Source organism: Saccoglossus kowalevskii, chromosome 1, assembly GCF_978046115.1.
Source record: "Saccoglossus kowalevskii chromosome 1, keSacKowa6.1, whole genome shotgun sequence".
Taxonomy (NCBI): domain Eukaryota; kingdom Metazoa; phylum Hemichordata; class Enteropneusta; family Harrimaniidae; genus Saccoglossus; species Saccoglossus kowalevskii.
In genome coordinates, this window is record NC_140641.1 from 20575394 (window position 1) to 20597699 (window position 22306).

Below are 22306 nucleotides of genomic sequence, written 5' to 3' on the forward strand. Positions count from 1 at the left end.
TTTGAACAGCAAATATAAAAAAGTGTTGTTTATTCCTATCATTTTGCAGAAATTGACACGCACTGTTGGGTCGAATACAAATCATCATCCATCGTAATGCGATGCCAATGTAAATGCGATGGAGAACTGCAAACAGGTTAACGTGATCACTAAAATATATACAATTTGTTGACATGTTAACCATGACAGGATAAACTCATAACATTTATTACACTAAAAAATTCAAACAAATATTGGAAAAATTCTAGACTAAAAATTGGAGAATCCTAAACAAGCCATTGAAATATACTTCTATGCTCGAAAACGTGTCAAAGTGTTCAACTCCTCTAAGTAACTTTCTAAGATTTATTAAATAGAAATTACAGCCTTGGTGTGGAAATTGTATTTATAAGGAGTGAACATAGCTCTTATTTTACGCATGTCTGAAATGAAATAAAATGTGGACAGACATTTATATATAATCCCACTTCTTTGGCATTGTACTATGAATAGACTATGTACGTCCCCAGAACACAATATGATATGGAAATAAAAATCAGGCTATTGAATATGTAATATGTAAGTAAACACGTGCAGATCCGATGAATGTTAGATTTATCAAGGTTTCGTTAGATTGATATACTGGTACAGTTAAGTCAATTCTTCTTCTCAACTAATCGTCTTGGTTGGCTTGGTCAGTACTCGTAGAATGGTCTGCTTGCTGATGATCTATTATGACAACATACGTAGGAGTATTAGATATACCAGATACAACCATCAATCATATAGATTAATATAGTTAATGTTCAGAACGCGATTGTTCATATAATGAAGACATTAACTTGAAAATAAAATTCAATTGACTGTTTTTACCGCTCACTGCGACATCCGACGTTATGTCAGAGTCGGTGGCACGAAATTGTGCATGGAGGGCGGGATCTGCTCACCAACCTTACTAGGGGTCCGGGCATGCTCTCTTCTAAAATAATTGGTTCCGCCCCCCCCCCATTTTTTTCGAGGGGGCGCCCCCTCGCTGGTAAAACAGAACAAACATAGATCATAGCGTTGTGATGTGATTTTGTCAGACTATCGCATGGGATTCGACAAACGCGAAAGTATTTGGGGTTATTAGGTGCTATATGGTCAGTTTAATGAAGTATGGATACCTCAACGCCATACCCCCCTGAAAAATCGGCATTTCCATATTAAGCTGTAGCAAAGGAAATTTAAGTTCAAAATTAAATTATTCGATTTTTTGCTGCAGGCGTTCGAAACATGCATTCCGCGGGACTTCGCAGTGAACAAAAAAACCATTTATTGAGGAACAGCATGTTTACGATAATTTTCTCACCTGTACTTATTTGGGAATCGTGATTTTCTACTGGCGGGTCGTTTTGTGGGAGACTTTCAGTGCACGGTATGTCGTCCATTGGAATCTGCTCATGTGAAACGCTGGATGACTCACCAACAAGATAATACATCTATGTAAAAGCAATTATTTCGTGATCATTTAAAAAGTGACATTCGACATACCGCGATGATTGTGACGCCATAAATTTATATTAATGTTTATTTTTGATAGAACAAAATATTAGATAGTTGCGGTAGGCTGTACGGATTCACTTCTATAGCATGCGATGTTATTAAATTATTTATAAGTTGTCCCTTCTATGTTTCGGGTGAATTTCATTGAGACATTACCCTGGGACATTACCTGTGGAGAGACGCCTTGACTACAGCATATAGTTCTACATCCGAATCCAGAATTAATAGTGGCGATAACGAGTTCGATGAATGTCAGTACCATTAATGCAATTGATGAAGCTACACAAACCTGTTCCAACAAATAATAACATTAATATATGTCCGTCTTGAGTGGAGCAGTCTTCAATTGCTGACCTGGGGTCATTCGTGAATAGACCAATGATCAGTTAACTAAAGCAATTGACGATTATATACCAAAAAATCTATTTCAAAACACAGATTTGAAAACAAGAAAACAGTTTTTATGAGCATATCAAAATTTAATTTACCTAAGAGTTTATTTGTTTTGTTTTGTTTATTTTACTTGACAGACAGACAGACACGTACATGTCGTATTTCTATATCTGTTTGTTGTTTTACAGTGTATGTAATTTAATGTAATTGATCACTTGACCTATCGTACAACTATCTGACCACTGATTCCATTGATTGGAAGAGGGAACACCAAGCATCATATTCTTTTATTGGGTTACAAGTTGAACTTAAGTTTTAGACACATTTTAAGACCCTAGTCTTCGACAAAACTTAAATTCAGTTGTAAAGTAGAAATAACATACCATATAAACACAATCTATATTTAAATCAATAAGTTGCAAAGAGAACGAAGTGATATCGATAGACAAATTGCAAGTCGTAGAACACATAACCTCCGACATAGCAACACATAGCAACATATGGTCGTAACTTGCCTTATTATGGGCAGCGTAAGCATAACACACAAGACTAGATTCGTTGAGGCACGGTAGATGTTTAATTAAAGCAAATAATTCACTATATATCATGATAATAACGCCCAGTGAAGATGATAGTATGGACAATACCAATGACGCAATTATCTGAAAATAAATAAATAAATAAATAAATAAATAAATAAATAAATAAATAAATAAATAAATAAATAAATAAATAAATAAATAAATAAATAAATAAATAAATAAATAAATAAATAAATAAATAAATAAATAAATAATAATAGCAATATATTATTCTTGAAACAAATAACTTTTATGACAAATATAGTGAAATCAACAAACATTCTTTTAAGTTTTTAAAGATTTACTTAGATCACCCAAACATATTGCACATATTATTAAATTACGCCATATCTACTTCGATCAATTGGTGTTTGGTGCGCAAAACTCGCTATGTGTTGGATATTCAAACTGCACAGTAAATACGTTTTCATTAAACCTCAATGTTTTAAATTTGTTTTCCAAGCTGTAATAGATGCTGTTTCAACGTTATCTATAAACTTAATCCGCAGTGTTATTGCATTCAAAAACGTCATATATTCATTTTGAACAACCACATTTCATTGTCGATGTTAATTTTTTATTTTGTAATTCACAAATAAATTTCACGTTTTTTAAAACGTATATTAAAATAGACAATCATTAGTGTGAACACAAGCAGATAGTCACCGCAATTACAAAGTAATTAAAAGTAGGATGCCCTAGCATGTTTCTATCCAATGCGCTACAGACCACGGCCAAGAAATGAAAATAAATGAAGAGGTGGGTGACCATATTTCACCAGAAAAAATTACAATTATTGTCCGAACCCAATAAAAAGACAATTTTTGTGAATGACGTATCGCTATCGAAAATAGAATATAGAAATTTCGCAACACCATATTTTTTGTTGGGCTCTGTGAATAGAGTGGTTTTTGGATCGGTGTACACAAAATCATGTACCTTCATCCAAGAACTAAATCGTCTTACAATCAATGAGAAAAATATGATATTTACGAATAATGTACATATTGTGTTAAGCATTGATGTTTAGTACATTTTGGTTTATATTTTGGTGAATTGTTATTTAATTTTGGGGATGGTGTTATGAGGTTAACGATTATTATGTATTGGGTTGGTATGATTATGATATAATTATGATTAATATTATTACATTTTATATATAGCGTATTAAATATTTGTAAATTTGTATGAATAATCGAGTTCGGGAAATCTACTCAGAGACAAAACAAGTACAATATCAAACTATATTTTAAAACTTACTGTAGCATTTGTTTTCTTGCGAGATGACAAACATCCTATGACACCTGTTATAAGAAACTAAAAAAACATGAAGTAATTGAATGAGTATATCCACGGTTGCAATTTTGAGATGTACAAATTTGAATTTCAGGAAAATCAAAAGGATTCGGTTGATGACAGTAGTTAACCGATGTGCATGTTTACTGAATAACTGGTTCGTGCTCTTAATTCAAAATGGTGAAGCATTTGCGTAATTAAATACTCCATCAAACAAATGGTAGTAAAGGATGGGTCGTGATCCTAGAAAAACACGATATCTGGCTTAAAAATTGCTACCTTTCATTTTTCATGTTTTCATTTTCTTATTAAGAACTTACTCACACTAAATAATTTCATAGTTAATTGCGAAATTTTGTCAACAATGGCGCATATATATTCTACGTAAATTTTTCGTGTAATTCAGCATCCTGTCATCCTTGGTGGACATTTAAAACATACTTACAAACACTCCGCACCAAATAGGCGCACTGATTTGATATACTGCACACTTTTCGAGAAGAGTGACAATTCCTAGTGCCAGGCACGCTATTCCAATAAATATCTGCGTTATACCAAGTCCCATAACAGTGTTATGAGCAAATCCATGTCTCAGACCATTACTACTTGTCTGCACAGGCTGTACTTGTATCATCGTAATACTTGGCACTTATAGATGAAATGTCTCACTGGAAAACGATAAACAGTTTACATTTTAAATAGGTAACAATAAGTATTGTTGTGTTATGGGCTATAGTGTTGTTAAAGCGGGAGGGTCGTCACCTGCGCACGCGCGGGAATTTAGTCCCAAGCGATGATAATAACACACGCTAAAAACGCAAAGGCTCATGGGTAGACGCTTGTTTGTAAACAATGACACGCTATGGCCATCTCACGCATGCGCAGGTGACGACTCCCCAGCTTTATTCTAAACACACTAGTAAGCGCTTGGCATGCCCTCTGAATTACTGTATTCCGTATATTATTTCAACGCACATGCGTGGTTGCGTTGTTCAATATTCAATCAAGCGTTACTAAAACAACGTGTTGTGTTTACATTAATCATTCTCGAGGATATAAAGCAATCAAACATATTAATAATCATTAGTTGAGTACAAATCCGTTTGTTTATTTACTATGAATTTAATCAATTTCAAATTAAATCAATATTGATACAAATGAAAAACATACATACATGCCTTGAAATAGTGATCTTTGTAATTCCAGCAGGTATTATTCAAAATCTGAATCAACCGCAATAGTACTTTCAAATTATGCCAAAACTGACCCCTGACCTGATTGAGCACAGCCTTGTGTGCACATCCGCCATTGTAAAAAGGTTATACACTAAATTTCTAATAGTATTTTAAAAGAATAGTTTCTCTAGTACCATATTTAATTAATCATCTTGAAATAAAAGCATGCTATCCCCTGCACAAAACGAATTTGTTCAAAATATGATGATGTGATTTCGTCAAAATTTTCACAAATATAAATAGCACGTACCAATACAAATGGGACAAAAACAAGTGAAACACAGTTGGTGAATATAGAGGGCGATATGCTACTTAGATGAAACATCATACCCAGGTGTGAATTAAATTGATTGTCCACAATACAAAGAAGCAAGAATGAGACTATTTCAATCAGCACAAACCTCAAATCAGCTTTTCAATATGTTAGATAACGAAGCAAGGTTTATATAAATTATGGGCAACATATATATATAGAACTGGCAGTTTATATTAACGAAAGTGCCATATTCTAAACCAGTGTCAACAGTATATTTATTTTCATCTATTGTTATTTTTGTTTTGTTTCTTAGAATAGTATTTGAGTATGTTCTATTCAAAATGAATAATGTCAATAAAGGTATTATTATTATTATTATTGCACACTATAATTAAAGTTACTAAACCTACACATAATCCGTAAAAAGCTATCTCATCATCGGTACACAAAGTAGTTATATACAGATGCGAACATTCTACAAATACTACAGAATATATCAAAATACAAAACAAACAATTAAAATTTAAAACAAATGGGGAAACAAATCACAGATCATTAAAAGAAGGATTCTGAAGGCGGCCATTCAATCATTAAGTCCTACAATACTGAATTAAATTAAGAGGCCTAGACTTTTTTGTAGAAGTACTTTTCAAACGTGAAACGCGCTTTTGCATTTATCAGTGATATATTGAGTAACTGTGACGACAAGAATTGTCATATAAATGTTATGTATCAGATAAAACTTTAATTTCACTTTCATCATTAACAAATATTGCCCGATGCAAACTTGGGCATATCATTGATGTATATAATAAATAAAAGTGATTCTAAAAATAAACAACATTGTATGTACTGATCGATGACTGAGTACATCTAAACACAACACGCTGCTTTCTATATGAGAAATTTAAGGCGTCCGAGTGGATACTTAAAACAACTTGATTAATGTAAGAACAGTACATGGTCAATGCGGTTATATGCTTTACTATAATATATGACATCGTAAGCATTGACCAGCAGAACAGTGAGATTCGTAACATGCTGCTGTTCATCGGCAATGGTGATAACTATATAAGAATAACTACGATCCCCGGAATTACGCTCACAACATTTAAAATAATAGTTGCCACACTTTCAAATGCTTGGAAAAGATTCCCGAGAAAGAAACATTGACACAAATACTTTCCAAACGGGAATTGAAAAGCTACTTGCGCTTACGTAGCTACCAGAAAATTACTACTGAGATTGTTTCAGCCATCCTTGGCAACCTTGGCCTTCCTTAATCTTCCTTCCTCACCTCATAAAAACTATTAATAACTACCGGTACGCGTTCTTTGTATAATTACATACTCTTGTGCTAGATTCACATTTAAAAATAATGTAATAATGTTTGAAAAATATTTTACACACATTTTAAAAGTCATTATTATCACAACACTTTGAAAAGAACTTTTACTCGACACATTTTGAAAAAGTGATAGACATGTTAACAAGTTGTTCTACTGACAACATAATTAAAAAAAAAACAGTATCAAAACTATTGAGCGAAACACATCTGCAATGAAAAAAATACCTCGGAAAGAGTTTATGAGCAATATATATCAAATAATGAATAGATTACCACCATACATTGTAACTATGATTCAGAATAAAATCAATAAAAAGCCAACTTTGAGTCATTGCAAGTTACAAGAAACAAATCACATAATCAAACAAGTTATTAGAGCAGGTTTGCGTATAACGTAAAAAAACGACATAGTTTATTGGCAGAAGGACGTAAAACTTAGAAAAAATGTCATTGGCCGTAACTTGAATACCATACCACAAACAGGAAACAGAAAGTTTCGGTATGCATAGACGTGTCAGTATAGTCACCCATCCCGCGTGCATGTGACGAAGTCGTAATGTAGGTAAACTCACCAAAACCCGTCTACGCATCGGCGCAGGTTCTTGATTCATATCAGTCAGACATACGCTGCATCTAGCTCACTCCAAATTGTTATCTACTAGTATCAGTGTAGTATAAGGAAGTAAAAAAGCTACCCTCGTAATGGCGCCATGGGACAAATGATGACGACACCAAACGTTTTAACTCTGTGTCAAAGGTCACATAGTTCTTCGTCATATATACTGAACAATAAACACTCATTGGCTCGATGCTGTCTAATTGAAGTTTGTAAACGAGATATACAGAGTTGTGCGACAGTGGACGTCGTATTTTACAAGTAGGTAAGGTTTATATTGCCCCCCCCCCCCGTGAACTTCAGTTTATTTTCTATGAGACATGTATTTTGTAAATGTGTCTGTCTATTGTGTTAGCAAACATTCTTATCAGTGGGATACATGTACTTCCGATGGCTACGAGAAAAACGAGCATGTGTTCCGTGATCTGATCCGAGATGAGGGCTGATGGGTAATTTTTCAAATAATATTTAAATATGCATCCGCAATGTTAAAATTTTTATAATTAATTAATATTTTTCATTAACAGATACGCAATGAAACCATCGTCATTATTGCAAACGTTGCTAAATGTATTCTATATCCCCCGTAGCGTATTTTACGCGTAATGACATAAGCTCGATTAAAAAAAGTTACTCTGAACATAATAATTATCAAATTTAAAGCGCGGTGGTCGTCGCGCAGCGCGTGTTCGAATTTCATGTAAAAAAACAATGTATTTTACACGCGTTGTATACGTCGCTATGAGTCCCATATCGAACAGGACGCGGCACGACGATTGTCGCCCTTTAAATATCTTGAATTCGCGGCTTGAGCAACACTCCAGTTCGCTGGTCATTATCGAAATGTACGTGCTTCACATACAAATGTATTCGCTGCTGTCGTAATTACAAACGTCTCCCAACTTACGATAGTTTAAAAAGCAGTAAATGTACGCAGTGGTTATTTTTTCTGTGCCGTGATGAATGTGTGACAGAAACGTATTGTAACTATTAAATCGAATATGAATACATAATTATCAATACGCTAGTCAGTCGGGCTTTTGAATAATTATATTGTATACGAACGTGCGTATACATGTGCGCAGTGATTCGGAATATGACAGGACACTAATCCGTCTGACTGCACATTTGGGTTGCGGTGATACGTGCGGTGTTCCGTGTGTAGTTGTTCTGTTGTTTCGTTTTCCAGCATACCCTTTACTATCATCACAGTCTCACACACGGTAACAGTTCTTGTCTGAGGTAGGCACGTATTTTGTTCATTTTATTCTATTCTATTGAGTGTGGATCATGTTACGCAACACTAGCTAGCACCTACATAGGATAAGAAACTCTAGGCTTATTGTCGTCCGTAACTCGACGTCGGCTGAGAGGTGTACATACACCTGTGGCGAAGTGTAGGATTATTGCCATGGCTGCCGATGGGTGTAAAGGTCTGAGTGGCGCACGGCGTCAATATTTATAATAATGCAACTTAGTTCGTCCGAGGAAGTGTATTTTCTCGTTACTTCCTTCCCACGCCATGGCGCTGGCTATAATACACAGCGTAGACTCATATAACGCACAACATAACATGTAGACCTATATACAGCCCCTTTGTATAATAACATACATTTATACTGACGTAAGCCTTGGCCATATATACACTCGCATAATAATTTATTTTATTGACAAAAACACGGAAAAACAAACAACAGCAGAAACTGAAGACTGTATGCAAGTCTACACAGCACTCACACACCGGAAATTGAATGGTCGTCTTGACCCGTGTCGAGCTTGACTTGAAAATAACCTGCCACCCTTATATTATTACAGCGTGTGTTATGCAGCTGACGATTACAGATTCGCCACAAGGAACCGTCCCATCTAATTCACAACAGCGCTCACATGACACGGTGTCACTAGATCCGATAAGTCTAGATGAGTTTAAGACCAAGGCTGTGACATGCGGAGCCCTACAGATATCGCTCGGTGTCATTCTTATATCTCTTGGAATTGCGTCTATTATCATAGAATGCTATATCTCGGAATTAGGAGCTCCTATTTGGTGCGGTGTCTTTGTAAGTGTTGTGTGTTTCTTTCCGTTTATTTAACGGTTGTTGTTGTTGTTTTCAACTCGAGTATAGTTAAGCACCACGAACATGCGCAGTAGTGTTGACTCACTTTTATAATGTAATACAGGCGTGCCGATCATGTTTCTCTGTTGGCACATGGGAGCAATTGTAAACTACAAACTACGTACTGTTCGGTGAATGTTGTTGTCACATCACAAGTATAAACTACGTTGCATAATGTCATGCATGTGATTATATAAAATAGTTAGAAATGTCAACACATCATTTGGTGTATCTTTCGCATGCATTGCAGTAACTTGACCAATGGTCGAAGGAACCCGCAAACACATAGGTAACTAAATGGCTTAGCCAATGAAAGCCTCTTTTTTAGATTTGGATGAAGGGTAAATGTTTTATAAATATTTTATAATAAATTGGAGTGTATCCATGTAGCGCCATAAATATATCAATTAAATTAAATATAGTCAAAACTAAATTTCTTTTAATATCTTTATTTAACGTGTTAAATTAATCATTCAACGCTCGTCGTCGACATAGCTGACAGACTATTGCACCAGCAAGCGCAACCACAAGATCCCAGGACGAGCAATCAGTTTACTAGAGCAAAGTCCCTCTATCCCCGGTCTGGAAACGACTAGCGTTCTTTTGTCTCGAACCGCAGTGCGGGTAAACAAACCGTTCACACGCGGGCCGAGGGAGTCAGGAAGTCAGACAGATTACAATACCTTCAAAAGTTACCGTCATGCAAAGCGATACCTCATTGTATGACTTCACTTTGACTTAAAATTCGGGCAACCACTACGTAAACAAACATGTAAACAAAATTATCAGTATGAAATTTGGGTTTTTTGAACCCTGATATGCATCACCACCAGCCTACCAACTCATAAACATCCAGTTCCTGCAATTCAAAGATTAATATCGGGAATTATGTTAATGTTCTCGTTTTAATAGGGAAAAAACTTCGCGTGCCAACATGCTGACATCGCTAAAAAAATCTTGTCAAAATGGCGTCGTTCATGTTAACGTAGTCGATCGAAAAACCTGTGATATTTCTGATTCTTGGGGGGTTCATAACAGTTCAAGTCAACTATACAACAACTAATGACTTTATTCTATGTAAAAGTATATAACAATGCTTCAATGATTGTATATAAATGATTTTTTTAGCACAGAATTGAGTACATTGTCATTTCAAAACGTCGCCATTTGCATTTACGATCTAAAAAGCATCCATAAAAGTCGCTCAATTTAACATTAATAAAATGCGGTGTGACAAATAAAAAATCAGCCCACCAATTTTTAATGATATGTTTTGATTATAAAATGTCAAAATCGAAGACAAATATTGTTTTCGCGCCGAGAAGTATGGTAAATAAAATTGAGTTAATTTCAATCACCCCAAAATCAAAAACGACAAATATCTGGGTAAAGGTATGACAATTTGTTGCGAAAATGTGTCGTTGCTGGTAAAATAGATGAATTAAAGAACTACTCGCCGGCTAAAATATGACCTTATACAGATATCCTGATTAAAAAATTATGTGAAAAAGTACGAATTCTGTATTAAACAACTAAGTTGTAAAAAAAGTACATAACACGGACGATGTCAAATCACGTACTGATCACGTGACAATGCTTTGCCCACACCGGCAATGCGCCTTTGCCAGGGAAGGAGACCAATTCACACCTAATACAATGACCGTTTCTAGACCGGGGATAGAGGGACTGTGACTAGAGTCAAACATCGGAATGTGGTAATGAATACGTTAAGAAAGTAAGGCTGAGACCATGGAACTATAAACCCCAGGAAGAACAACCACTTCGTTTCCTTTGAACTATGATAGTTGCCGCGATGTCGAATGTTTATTTTGACTGTTTATTTCGTCGCATTAAAAAATAAGCCGATTTACGCAAATGAACGTTTATCTCCGACTATCGGTCATTTTCGGAGTCAATCGGGCGACTTTGGGAGATCACGTGATCGAGTTGTTTCGGTTATAGCATAAAAAACAATGGCGCCAAGACAAAAACACTGATAAATGAGCGACATTCAACGGGGAAAAAAAAACATTGCCACTTCTGGCGATCGAAGGGAAACACGGAATAAGTCGGGATATCTCGACAACAAACAGCATACCAAACCCCATGTTTCGCGAACGTTCGCAACCTTCGCAAACGTTTTTCGAGGGTTGAAAAAAACAAGAAGTAATCTAAAAACGACATTGAAAATTATGAAAACTCGCTAAAACTCCGACCCGTTGCATGATTTCCGGTACACTGAAGGTCACCCTGCAGACCGACTTGTTTGCGCATGCGTAGTGAACGAAATATTTTACTGCGCAGATATGAAATTTTTTTTTCAAGTTTTCCGTTTCCAGCAAAGCGGTTGATACGGGCGTATCGGCGGCAACTAACATGGAGTATGACTAATGTTGTGGAAACAAAAGCGAAAGCACTGTAAGATAAACTAAGACAAAGTTTTTTTTAATCCTTTTAGTTTCGTTGTTCTTCCTGGGGTTTATAGTTCCATGCTGAGACCAAACTTCTGGCATTGTCGATATGTGCATAACGGTATTGTTATGAAGAAAATGACGGGCATATTTATCTCGAATATCGATGTTGCTCCAATGACATGGTCGTTTCCAAAAATTTTATGATATAAATTATTTTTACCTATTTCGCTCAATTTTAAACATATTAATCGACGCAGAAATATGATTTTCGATAAATTTGTGGACATTTCATCATAAATTATTCCCCCACGTCTTGTGATTTGTTATAGACTTACCTGTTGCATTACCATATAAATATTACGGTGTAAAGTCACATACAGTGCTGAATATACATGGGAAATAGTCAATTTGCGCATGTCTGTGTATGTGGTATTATAACGACTGATATATATATACCCCCAAACGACAAGGGATCATAATGCATTACTGAATATCTCGGCATTTCTAATCTTATTATTGCCTGCGAAGTCCTAGTGTGATCGAAATATATTTTGAGTATTATTTAGTGATTTGAACACGCCTAGCTACGAACGAGGATGGACAATAATGGCGGATTTGATGAGGTACACGGACAAATTTCACCAAGCAACTGCATTGTATTACTGAATGTCACGGTATTCAAATCAAAGATTAGCAGTGCCAATAAATATGTATATACTGTGACAATATCCATATCCAAATTCGTATCACTCAAAACCTTTACAATAATATCGAACTACCTTGTATTTAGATTGTTGTAACTGGCGTTATCGGGTGTTGGGCTGCAAATAAACAAACGCGAGACGTGGTAAGTACACACCATATTTATTTCGAAACAATGTTACACCGGTACACAATTATGTTTTCGCTCTTAGTTCTGACTCGACTCGTAACTAATTTCATACTGATATAACGGCAATGTCGATAACTTACCTTTCTTGAGCATGTTTAAATCATTCCGACGGAAACAGCAGGGTGTTATTCAACGTAAATATATATACGTTATTTTATCAACAAACTTGCAAACGTACGTACATACATCACAAAAGTACAGCAGTAACATTGCTGTTAACGTTTTATAAGCAGTGTGGATGACAGGTGTTGATATACTCCGGTCATGGTGAACTTACAAGTAATAGAGTAAGAACTTTATGGTTGAATTAAGGTAGCGAGAAGGTTTTGTGACGTTTTCGAATAAAACATTCTCTGTCTGTTGTCTCGTTCAGAACAGTAATTTAGCTTATATATTTCAAAAGACTAAGTATAGAGGTACAAGTTCGCACAAACTGGACAGTCATTGTTTACATAATTATCACGTGACATCAAACATGGCGAACCTTGTAAAAAAGTCCGCGATTGCGAGAGCACACTGCGGAATTTCCTGGTGAAATTTACGTCATGCATTGTCCGTAATCAAGTCCATTGAAATGTGTCCCCGGTAATCATACTTGGCACCTTTAACAGACTATTATTCTGTGACAAAGCATTTTCTTTAAAAACCCAGACATATTTCGCACCATCATTATCTTTTGAACGATAACTGCGAGTTTGAATGTCCTAGTCCGAACGCACTTCATTTGGCAGCGGTCCCAATGAGTCGTACTCAGTCAAAACCTCAACTCGAGAAAGACGCGAAAAACAGTTTTGGTTAATGAAACACTGTAGATTTGCTGCATTATTATAAATATACACTAAAAATGGCCAAAAATATTAATCTCTGATATCATAGAACTCATAAAGAGTGTCAGATAATGAATAATTTTATGCTCGAGCGTGAAAAATGAAGAAAACTGCTGGCATTTGAGTCCGTACTCCAGGAACGTTCGGATTTCCATTGTTATGCAAACGCACAACGAGGGATAATCCTCTGACAAACATTACTGTCCCACTGTACACGCTGACAGTTTACAAACAGGCTAATCCTTCAAGTGTCTCTGATAAGAGATCTAATAAAACGGTTTTCATGGTGAAACAAAATGGCCGATGTTTGAAAAAAATTGCTGTTTCAGACTGCGACACTGAGTGGCAGATTTTTCTTTGCCTCGTCTGTCAACGCTTTCTTTTCTTCGCCATTACGTTATAAAAAATGGTATTAGTAAAATAGATAATTGACTTTGAAAATAAAACGATTTAAAAGAAAGTTGCGCAAAGTTACAGTACTTATTTCGCACAACCTCCCACCCGCTCCCGCTTTCCAATCATCTTTTCACTCACTTTCGCGACCGCTTGTTGAATTCGACCGGACAATTTCCGCTTCATTTTTGACCGCGCAAGCCCCGAAATATCACCGCCCGCCCGCTCGCTCGCGCGCATTCGAAATTAGGATTAATAGAAAAATTTCCGAGGTTCACATTGTCTTATAATTGTCTTTCTGGTTTTTATTAATGTTCAACAGCTGACAAAAGTTCAAATACTTTTTGTTTTAACGATCTATAATTATATGCACGCAATCTGACCCTTTGACCTCGATTTGGCTTGGACTGAATATTTTATTTTGAACAATATTCTGACATGAAATACAAAATGTATTTCAACACAAGTACGACATGTTGTCTGGGTTTTCTTTCCTGATTGTTGAGTCTTCGCAATGAGTTTTGTATAACTATTGTTGTTTTCCCCCCGAGGCAAAGACAAGCTGAAGGACCATGAAGCTAAATTATGGCAGTTTCATGCAAGGGCTGAGTGAAAGGAAATATTTCTAAGCCTAAAATAAAACCTTACATTACATCTTTGTGTATTTGTTAATTTTACATATGTTTTTAATAACAGTATGTCTGTAAATATCTAGAAAAATCTCGTTTTCGTTGATAATTTCGATTGTTTGGAATGTCTGTTTACCGTGTCCCAATAATTTGTTTGGAATGTCGATCCCAGTTGGTTTCTCTATACTGAGTTTAGGAAGGGCGTCGATCAACACAATCAGCCGAAACGGGACAAACATTTACCGTAATTCATGGGGATCATGTCCGTAATTTGTGGGCTGAGACCCCAAATAATTTAACAATTACTATTATTATTATAATATATATTTTAATTACATCGCAAAACTACAACAGAGCTGAAGTTGTTCGCGGTGAAACAACCGCCTTGAAGTCGATGCAACTTCAACTAGCCATTTCTTACCTTGAAATAAAAAAAACTAAAAATTCGAAGTGCATCGGGGAAAATATTAATAATCATTCTTATCAATCGCTTGCTTTATTTAATTCGAATCCACGAAATTCACGAGTTTTTTTTACATTTGTTGGCAACTTCCGCTCTAAAAAAGATTGAAAATGTGGGTGTGGTTCTTTTGCGAGGTCCAGTTGATAATACGGACAAATATGGTTCTGTGACCCAGGTCGTGCTCCGATCATGTGACTTTCAACCAATCAATGATGTTGTAACAAAGCATATTTGACGCTAATTGAAAGGTCGTCGTACCACCCAATTTCCGGCGTCGATTCACATAGTATTTTTGTGCTGTGACCGGCTTAAAAATTCGCTGAAAAACATCGGTATATTTTGACAAACGGATGGAATTTGACCTCAGTTCAAAAAGAAAATACTAGGCTTAGATACATTAGAGTCCACGGCGAATCAGTTTTCTCTGCAAGTTGTGAAATAAAGTAAACCAGAGTAGCCTAGGGTCGATGATTTTCAGCCCTGAAGGACTTCCGTGTGAATCCTGAGTTACGAATTGTTCATCGACTGGCCACCAAATATTTATGACTATAACTAAATTTGACACGTTTTTTTAAGCCCAATAAATTATGTCAAGCTCTGTTCGATTTTTCAGGGCATGTGGCCGTTTTTAGTCGAAAATATTTGTTGTGGGAACACTTTTACGGTACGGTATAGACTAAACTCATTCAATGATCGTGACTTATTTTTTAAAATTGAATGTCAAATTTTACCAGACATGGACCGACGTGGATTCGGTATCATTATTTTTTGGAATTAATCATTAACATTTCCTCGTTTCTCTACTCTGTCAAAATGAGTTACCTATACTTTTTTCACGTAACTATCATTAAAATAATAAAAAATAGTACATCTAGAACAAGCACCCAAAACATGTAACAAGAGGTCACAGTTCAGTTGCTTTCACGATACAAGTGTCATACAACTATTAGATTTGAGGTGTCGTTCAGAATTTAATAATAGTTAATACTAGTTGTATGTTCACACTTTACTATCAAAACCACCATTTCGACCACCCATGTGCCAGTGATCCGTGTTTGGGTAAGCGGTCGGTGTTTCAATGAGCGAGCTAGCGAAAAAAAAACGCGATTAAAATGCGGTCGGTTTCCGGTCGGACAAGACCGCATGGTCGGAAATTAAGCGATAAGCGGTCGATGTAAAAGCGGAACGTTGGGCGAAATGAGTACTGTATGCCCGGACTGTATGACCATGTTTCTCCGACGAAGTCTCGACTGACAATAATGCTGGCAATGGACGTTAGATAAACACGCATTGTTTGCAACTGGAAGCTTATCACCCGTTATATCAGAATCGTCAACAACAGAGTCTACAGATAAGATGTTATCATTTAAACCCTTCCAAAGATAAACATTATGCAAAAATGCATAAACGGCAGTTGTAGTCTTTTCTTCTAGCGTTTTAAAACACTAATTTAATCAACGTTATTTTGCAATTTCGATCTTTTGTGAACCTGGGATGATGTATCAAGGTCTGAAGTAACCGTTTTATCAATTTTTGAAAAATCAAGAAAAAAGTGAAAATTTCCCTTCTCGCTCACAATCAATGCACTTAAATGACTAATTGTTTTCTCACAGATCATTACGTCTAGTGTGATGAGTTTAATGGCCACTGTCCTAGCTTGCACAGTACTATTTGTGACGTCACTGGTTGCCATAACGATGGAAGAGGAATATGTCAAAAACTGTGAAACTGTGGATGTAACAAATAATTATAGTAATACCACTGTTATCTTGGATGATTGCACCGTGACCGAGATTCCATACTATGTGAGTCCAACTGTAGAATAGAATAGAATAGAATAGAATAGAATAGAATAGAATAGAATAGAATAGAATAGGATAAAACTACTGTATTCATTAGCCTGAGGGGCAATGAAATGTATACTATGAAAATGAAATACTTTTTTAGTTCTTCGAGTTAACGTAAATACATTTCAGACCAATCTATTATGAAAGAACTATTATACAAATCACACTCCATTGAACAATACTACAGATCGAGCCTACAGAAAGACTAATGTCAGTTTAATAGATCGCCAGTCTTTGTCGTAATAGTATCACGTTCAGTTAGTTTTCCACTGATTTTTTTTTTACAAAATTACGCCTTTTTTGATAAAATGCAAACTTTAATCAAAACACCAGAAGGACACGTTGTCTTCTAATTCTGTTCGAAAGTCGCTGTGCTTTTGATTGTGTGGTTCAGATGGAACTTTTAAAACAACAAGCTCTTCCTCTGCCAAAACACTTTCTTGTTGTATTGTCCTTGAATATCCAATTTACTTGTTCTCGTAGACATGCTAACTTCGAAAAGTGTGTCCCTTTTCTCCGAGAAATTAAGAACTCACATGCATATGCCTAGATCAATCAAACACTGTAGATTTGTCAAATTAAGCCTCAGATTGACCTGCTGAACGATAGAATTATTATTTTGAACACATTTGTCACATTTCCTTCCCCAAACCCTCCAGTTGATTTCAGATTGTTCGGGCTAGTAATGCGATTTTAAACATATAGGTATGTCACAACTGTACGCACATGTTTTGACTTATTGAAGTATATATTATATTTATTCACACAGGAAGGACGGCTCGTTGTAGACTGCCTGATACTGATAGCTGCCGTAACAGAGGCTATTGTCGCAATTATAAATTGTGTCATTTGTAACAAGGTGACGCCGTGTACGTGTAAGCGGAGAAGTCACAGTCCCGTATGTAGAGTTGTATAAATTCATATAATGACATTTTGCTATAATAATATTGACCTCAATTCAGTAGATAGATCAACGATGGATTATTCAGTTGACATAGGGGATTGATATTGACAACGTCATGGCGACTGCACTATTCTTTCAGTAAATATTAAATAATTACCATATCTGGCATTTCCTCGGTGATTTGGGTATTTATAACTGTTTCCCTGAAATATGTTTCGCATACGCTATGCTCATTACGTATTTATTGTTATATTATATTATATTTGTCGATTTCTTGAATAACGCTCGTTAATTATTTTACTGGCGTCTGCCTTCCAACGACCAAATTTGATGTTATGTTGCCGCTGATTCAAATGACAAGGCGCGCACCACGGACCCATCCATAACTTATCGTTACAGATTCATTGTGTTTCTTTGGAGGGTGTTTTGTTATTAAATTGTTACCCTAAATATTTGTAATATATGGTATAGTACAACAATATACAATCTCACGATGGGGTATGCCATTTGAAGTTCCACAACATCATGTCATATACCGTGCTTATTGAGAGAACCAAACGGTATACCTATAGCCAATGGTTTATTGCTTTAATATATGCCAGTTTTGCTTTCTCACATTAGGCGTATTACATGGAAGACCCGGATGATGGGTTGCAACAAGAAATGGAATCTATCGAACCACCTAATGGCAAGGCAACTGAGATAAACAGTAAGTGAAGCTTAAGTATTATTAGTATTATAAAAATAACTGATGTAATAGGTAATGCCTTAAATGAAATCAATCCATCGACCCATCTATAGATTTATACGACTATGTTAATAATGCCAACGAATCAATCAATAATTAATAACTAATGATCATATTATTATATCCATGCTTTTATAAAAGCTACGGGAAGTCATTTTAGCTAAATAATCTTTTGAACTCAAAATATTTTCTTGCTAGATAAGCAAATTCCTTTTTATTGTTACTAGGAACACGAGTCCCATTGACACCAAAGAAAGACGGCGACGTAAATCAGCCACAACTTGTGTTTCAACCATTGAACCAATCACACCCACAACATCGCATGTTCAGGTCCGATCAGCCACAGTTCTACACGTGATCTTAGCGATAAAAGAACACCATATGAACTTCTAACGTATACATTTACTCGTGATCTATCTAGCTTATCGTTTCACTGAGCGAACACTGATAAGTAGATGTTAAACGGACCGACTATGTAATTGTCGAATTTGTCAACCAATTTCATATTTTTTTGGTTACTAAAGGTTGTATTCAAAACGCCTCTATTTTATCTTCACTGGATACGTTAATTTTAACCTGCTGGTCGGTTTTAATCAATTTGTTCTTGATATTAAAATGTTATATTATAATCATTCCTACATACGAGTGATATAAAGTTACAACTGTAATTGCCATACTAATAAATTTAACAGTTCACTTTAAGAAGCGAAAACTGAATGAAGTGTTGCTACAAGCCACGTTTTTTGGAAAATCTTGGCTATGTCACTAAATATTCAATGGATTCAAGTAAACTATTTTTTACAATTAATCGTTATTCATAAGCATGCAGTTTTAGAGAACATTTGGAGCAATCAAGTTCAATAAATGCAAGTCACAAATGTAAAATGCTGACAACTGTTGGTTAACCAATTTATATGGAAGGTGTTTTGCAGTAACTATTGAGCACTAGTTGAATGAGACGTTTAACTACTACAAACAGATATTGGAAGCAAAATAGACTTCTTTTGTATAGTTGCTAGACCACCACACCCACTATTGTTCGAGAAGGAAAAATCATTTACAGAATTTATTATGAACAACAGTCTTTAAGAGATAGTTAACAAAATGTATGAATCGAATTTCAATTAAGCACACAGAGTGGAATTTTAAACATCAATGCCCATTTTTTAAAGCTGAATCAACACATAAGAACGACACTTAGTATTAAAAAATCCAAAGAACTTGAAACACAATTATTAAAATCAATGGTCAGATACCTTGTGGATATAATATATTTACAATCAACAACATCAACTTCAACTGTAATCCGATTTTAATCCACAAGAATCCTGAAGAATAACTTGCTACTAGTAGATTTAGTATCATCTAACACCACCAGAGATGGTTGAAGTATTGGTATATAAATAATTCAGATAAATCAATTTTAGCGAATTGTGGTAAAATGATGTAATAGCGAAATGTTGATTTAGCGAATCTGTTTTGTCATTGTTGATTTCCTGTTTTCACAATACTTAGCGACATCTTGAATTAGAGACTCAGTTCTCTCGCTAAATTCGCGAAAAAGACATGCTCGCGAAAAAGACATGTTTTAAAATATATCTGGACAACCATCAACACAACATAAATCATCTGAAATTCTTCGTTCGATGTACTAGTTGCATTAAACAACCAGAAACTCCTTACACTGCTCCTCAACAGGAGTTCAATGGTACTTCAGCTTCTCTAAAGTGGCGTTTGCCATCCAAGTACAGCATAGCATCTGAAAAGGACATTAAGAAGTGATTTATCTATATGAACACATACATCTCTATACTGGCAGATTTCAAAATGTTCATCTTCGATAAAAAAAAAAAAATCAAACTTAACTTTTTACACACAATGATAATTGTATAATTATATGTATTTATTCGTCAAGTTACAGTACACTAATTGTGTGGCTCTATGTCTGTATGGTTTTGACTCAAGTCTGCTGCTTTCATTTTGAATAAATATTAACAAGGTATAATGGAATGAGACACAGTGTAATAGACTTTAATGTGAAGAAGACTTTGAAAAACGCATTGATCTACATGATCTTTTATTAAGTCACCAACAGTAGAAGACATTTGGTAGGTGAAATTCAGTTGACATCATAAATACATATTCTCCTCGTCAATTACTTACTGATATTTCACACTATGTTTAGAATCTGATAACAAATCAAGGACCATTAAACCTTTATTCAGTGTTCATGTATTGTAATTTTGGTTTGATTTATTCAATTTATACACAATTATTAACATACCTGGATATGTCTTGGGCATTACAGGCGAAACAGGACTTCGTTTATCGAATGTAAAATGGAAATCATTTGTTGTCTCATGTTGACCTGTTGTAGGGTCAACCACTTCAGCATGAACTCTGACCTGAAGATAACATCCTTCTGTGTAAGCCACCTACAAATTTAAATAATTAAATTATATAATATTCCTCACACTCTAATTGATAACATCAATTGATATAGTGCAAGGAACAAGCAGCCTCTCGGCTGAGATAGCCCCGCTGTTAGCAATGCACATTTCAATTAAAGAACAGAAGATATCATTAGAAAATGAACAATATGTATAGTATCAAAGCAATCAGACTTGCGGTTTTTTACAAGAAGTCAAAAATATCTCTTTTTACCAAAAATTACAAAAATATTCATAAAAATTAGAGAATTGAAGATATCATTATGAAATGAACAAATCTGAAGGAAGTCTTATTTAGGACCTATATATATAATATGAAAGTAATCTGGACTTGTAGTTTTCAACACGAAGTTGAAAATATCACTTTTTATCAAAAATTACAAAAATATTCATCAAAATTAGAGAATTGAACATATCATCACGAAATGAACAAATATGAGAGAGGTCCACATGTAGTACCTATATATATAATATAAAAGTAATCGGACTTGAAGTTTTCAATAAGAAGTTTGAAAATATCACTTTTTACCAAAAATTACAAAAATATTCATCAAAATTAGAGAAGATATCATCACGACATGAACAAATCTGACTCACGACTCCCCCTAGAACAAATATGGTTTAACGGTTTTGAAAAGACAAAAATGTAATCAAAGAAAGCTTAGAAAGAACTCCCGTGTGATGAGAGTATTGAAGACACATTAAAAATTAATTCAAAATTACTTGTACATGAGATATTGATGGAAAAGCTGAAAACTAATTATGTAAATCAGGTAACTAATATGAACAGAACAGAACAAAAAAATTATGAATTATTATGCTAATTAGAAAATTAATATTAATCAAAATTAATCAGACCTGTCTATTGTCCTACCAAATTTTTTTCAAATGTGATGATCAGTAATTGAGATATCAGTGTTAATTAATTATGTTAATTAGGTGATTAATAAGCATAAATATTTACCAAAAACTAATTGGTTTTCTGCATAGTTCTCTTTAAAAGTTTCATTAAAATCCAATTTGTGGTTCTTTATATATCAGTGGAACATTATGCAAATTAGGTAATTAATATCCAATTAAAACTAATCAGGTGTCTGCATAATCCTAGAAGATCTATGTAGCAAATCTCATTGAAATATGATGATTACTACTTGATATATCAAAAGCTGAAAATTAATTAATTATGCAAATTAGCTAATTAATATATACTGATATTACCCTAAAAACTATCAGGTCTGTGCAGTGTCCTATGACATCTATGTACCAAATTTCATTGAAATGTGATTACTACTTGAAATATCAAAAGCTGAAAATTAATTAATTATGCAAATTAGCTAATTAATATATACTGATATTACCCTAAAAACTATCAG

General features: G+C 34.9%; 3 protein-coding genes across 6 annotated transcripts in view; 1 reads left to right on the forward strand and 2 right to left on the reverse strand.

Annotated features, from left to right (window-relative positions):
• Window positions 1-7364, reverse strand: LOC144359383 (membrane-spanning 4-domains subfamily A member 4A-like). The gene is made up of 7 exons (XM_078012522.2): window positions 7206-7364; window positions 4240-4462; window positions 3759-3815; window positions 2433-2579; window positions 1694-1813; window positions 1331-1460; window positions 1-708 (listed from the first exon to the last, which is right to left on the reverse strand). Exons 2-7 carry the CDS (start codon window positions 4426-4428, stop codon window positions 653-655), a joined length of 699 nt encoding a protein of 232 aa, XP_077868648.1. The 5' UTR covers window positions 4429-4462; window positions 7206-7364; the 3' UTR covers window positions 1-652.
• LOC100375187 (uncharacterized) lies at window positions 7349-20712 on the forward strand. 4 transcript variants are annotated; one of them, XM_002738573.4, is made up of 8 exons: window positions 7349-7514; window positions 8439-8491; window positions 9065-9309; window positions 12571-12627; window positions 16598-16789; window positions 17601-17729; window positions 18357-18444; window positions 18711-20712. In XM_002738573.4, exons 3-8 carry the CDS (start codon window positions 9073-9075, stop codon window positions 18839-18841), a joined length of 834 nt encoding a protein of 277 aa, XP_002738619.1. In that variant the 5' UTR covers window positions 7349-7514; window positions 8439-8491; window positions 9065-9072; the 3' UTR covers window positions 18842-20712. The 4 variants fall into 4 exon arrangements, with proteins under 4 accessions (XP_002738619.1, XP_085355911.1, XP_085355910.1 ...); XM_085499785.1 differs by lacking the exon at window positions 8439-8491; XM_085499784.1 differs by lacking the exon at window positions 8439-8491 and having other exon boundaries at window positions 7349-7510.
• The window catches only part of LOC100373279 (acyl-coenzyme A thioesterase 9, mitochondrial-like), a 19145-nt gene continuing 16357 nt past the window's right edge, over window positions 19519-22306 (reverse strand). The window contains exons 12-13 of the mRNA XM_002738560.4: window positions 20768-20918; window positions 19519-20242 (exon numbers count right to left, since the gene is read on the reverse strand). Coding sequence (XP_002738606.1) covers window positions 20175-20242; window positions 20768-20918 — 219 coding nt within the window. The 3' untranslated portion in view covers window positions 19519-20174. The remainder of the gene's footprint in view (window positions 20243-20767; window positions 20919-22306) is intronic.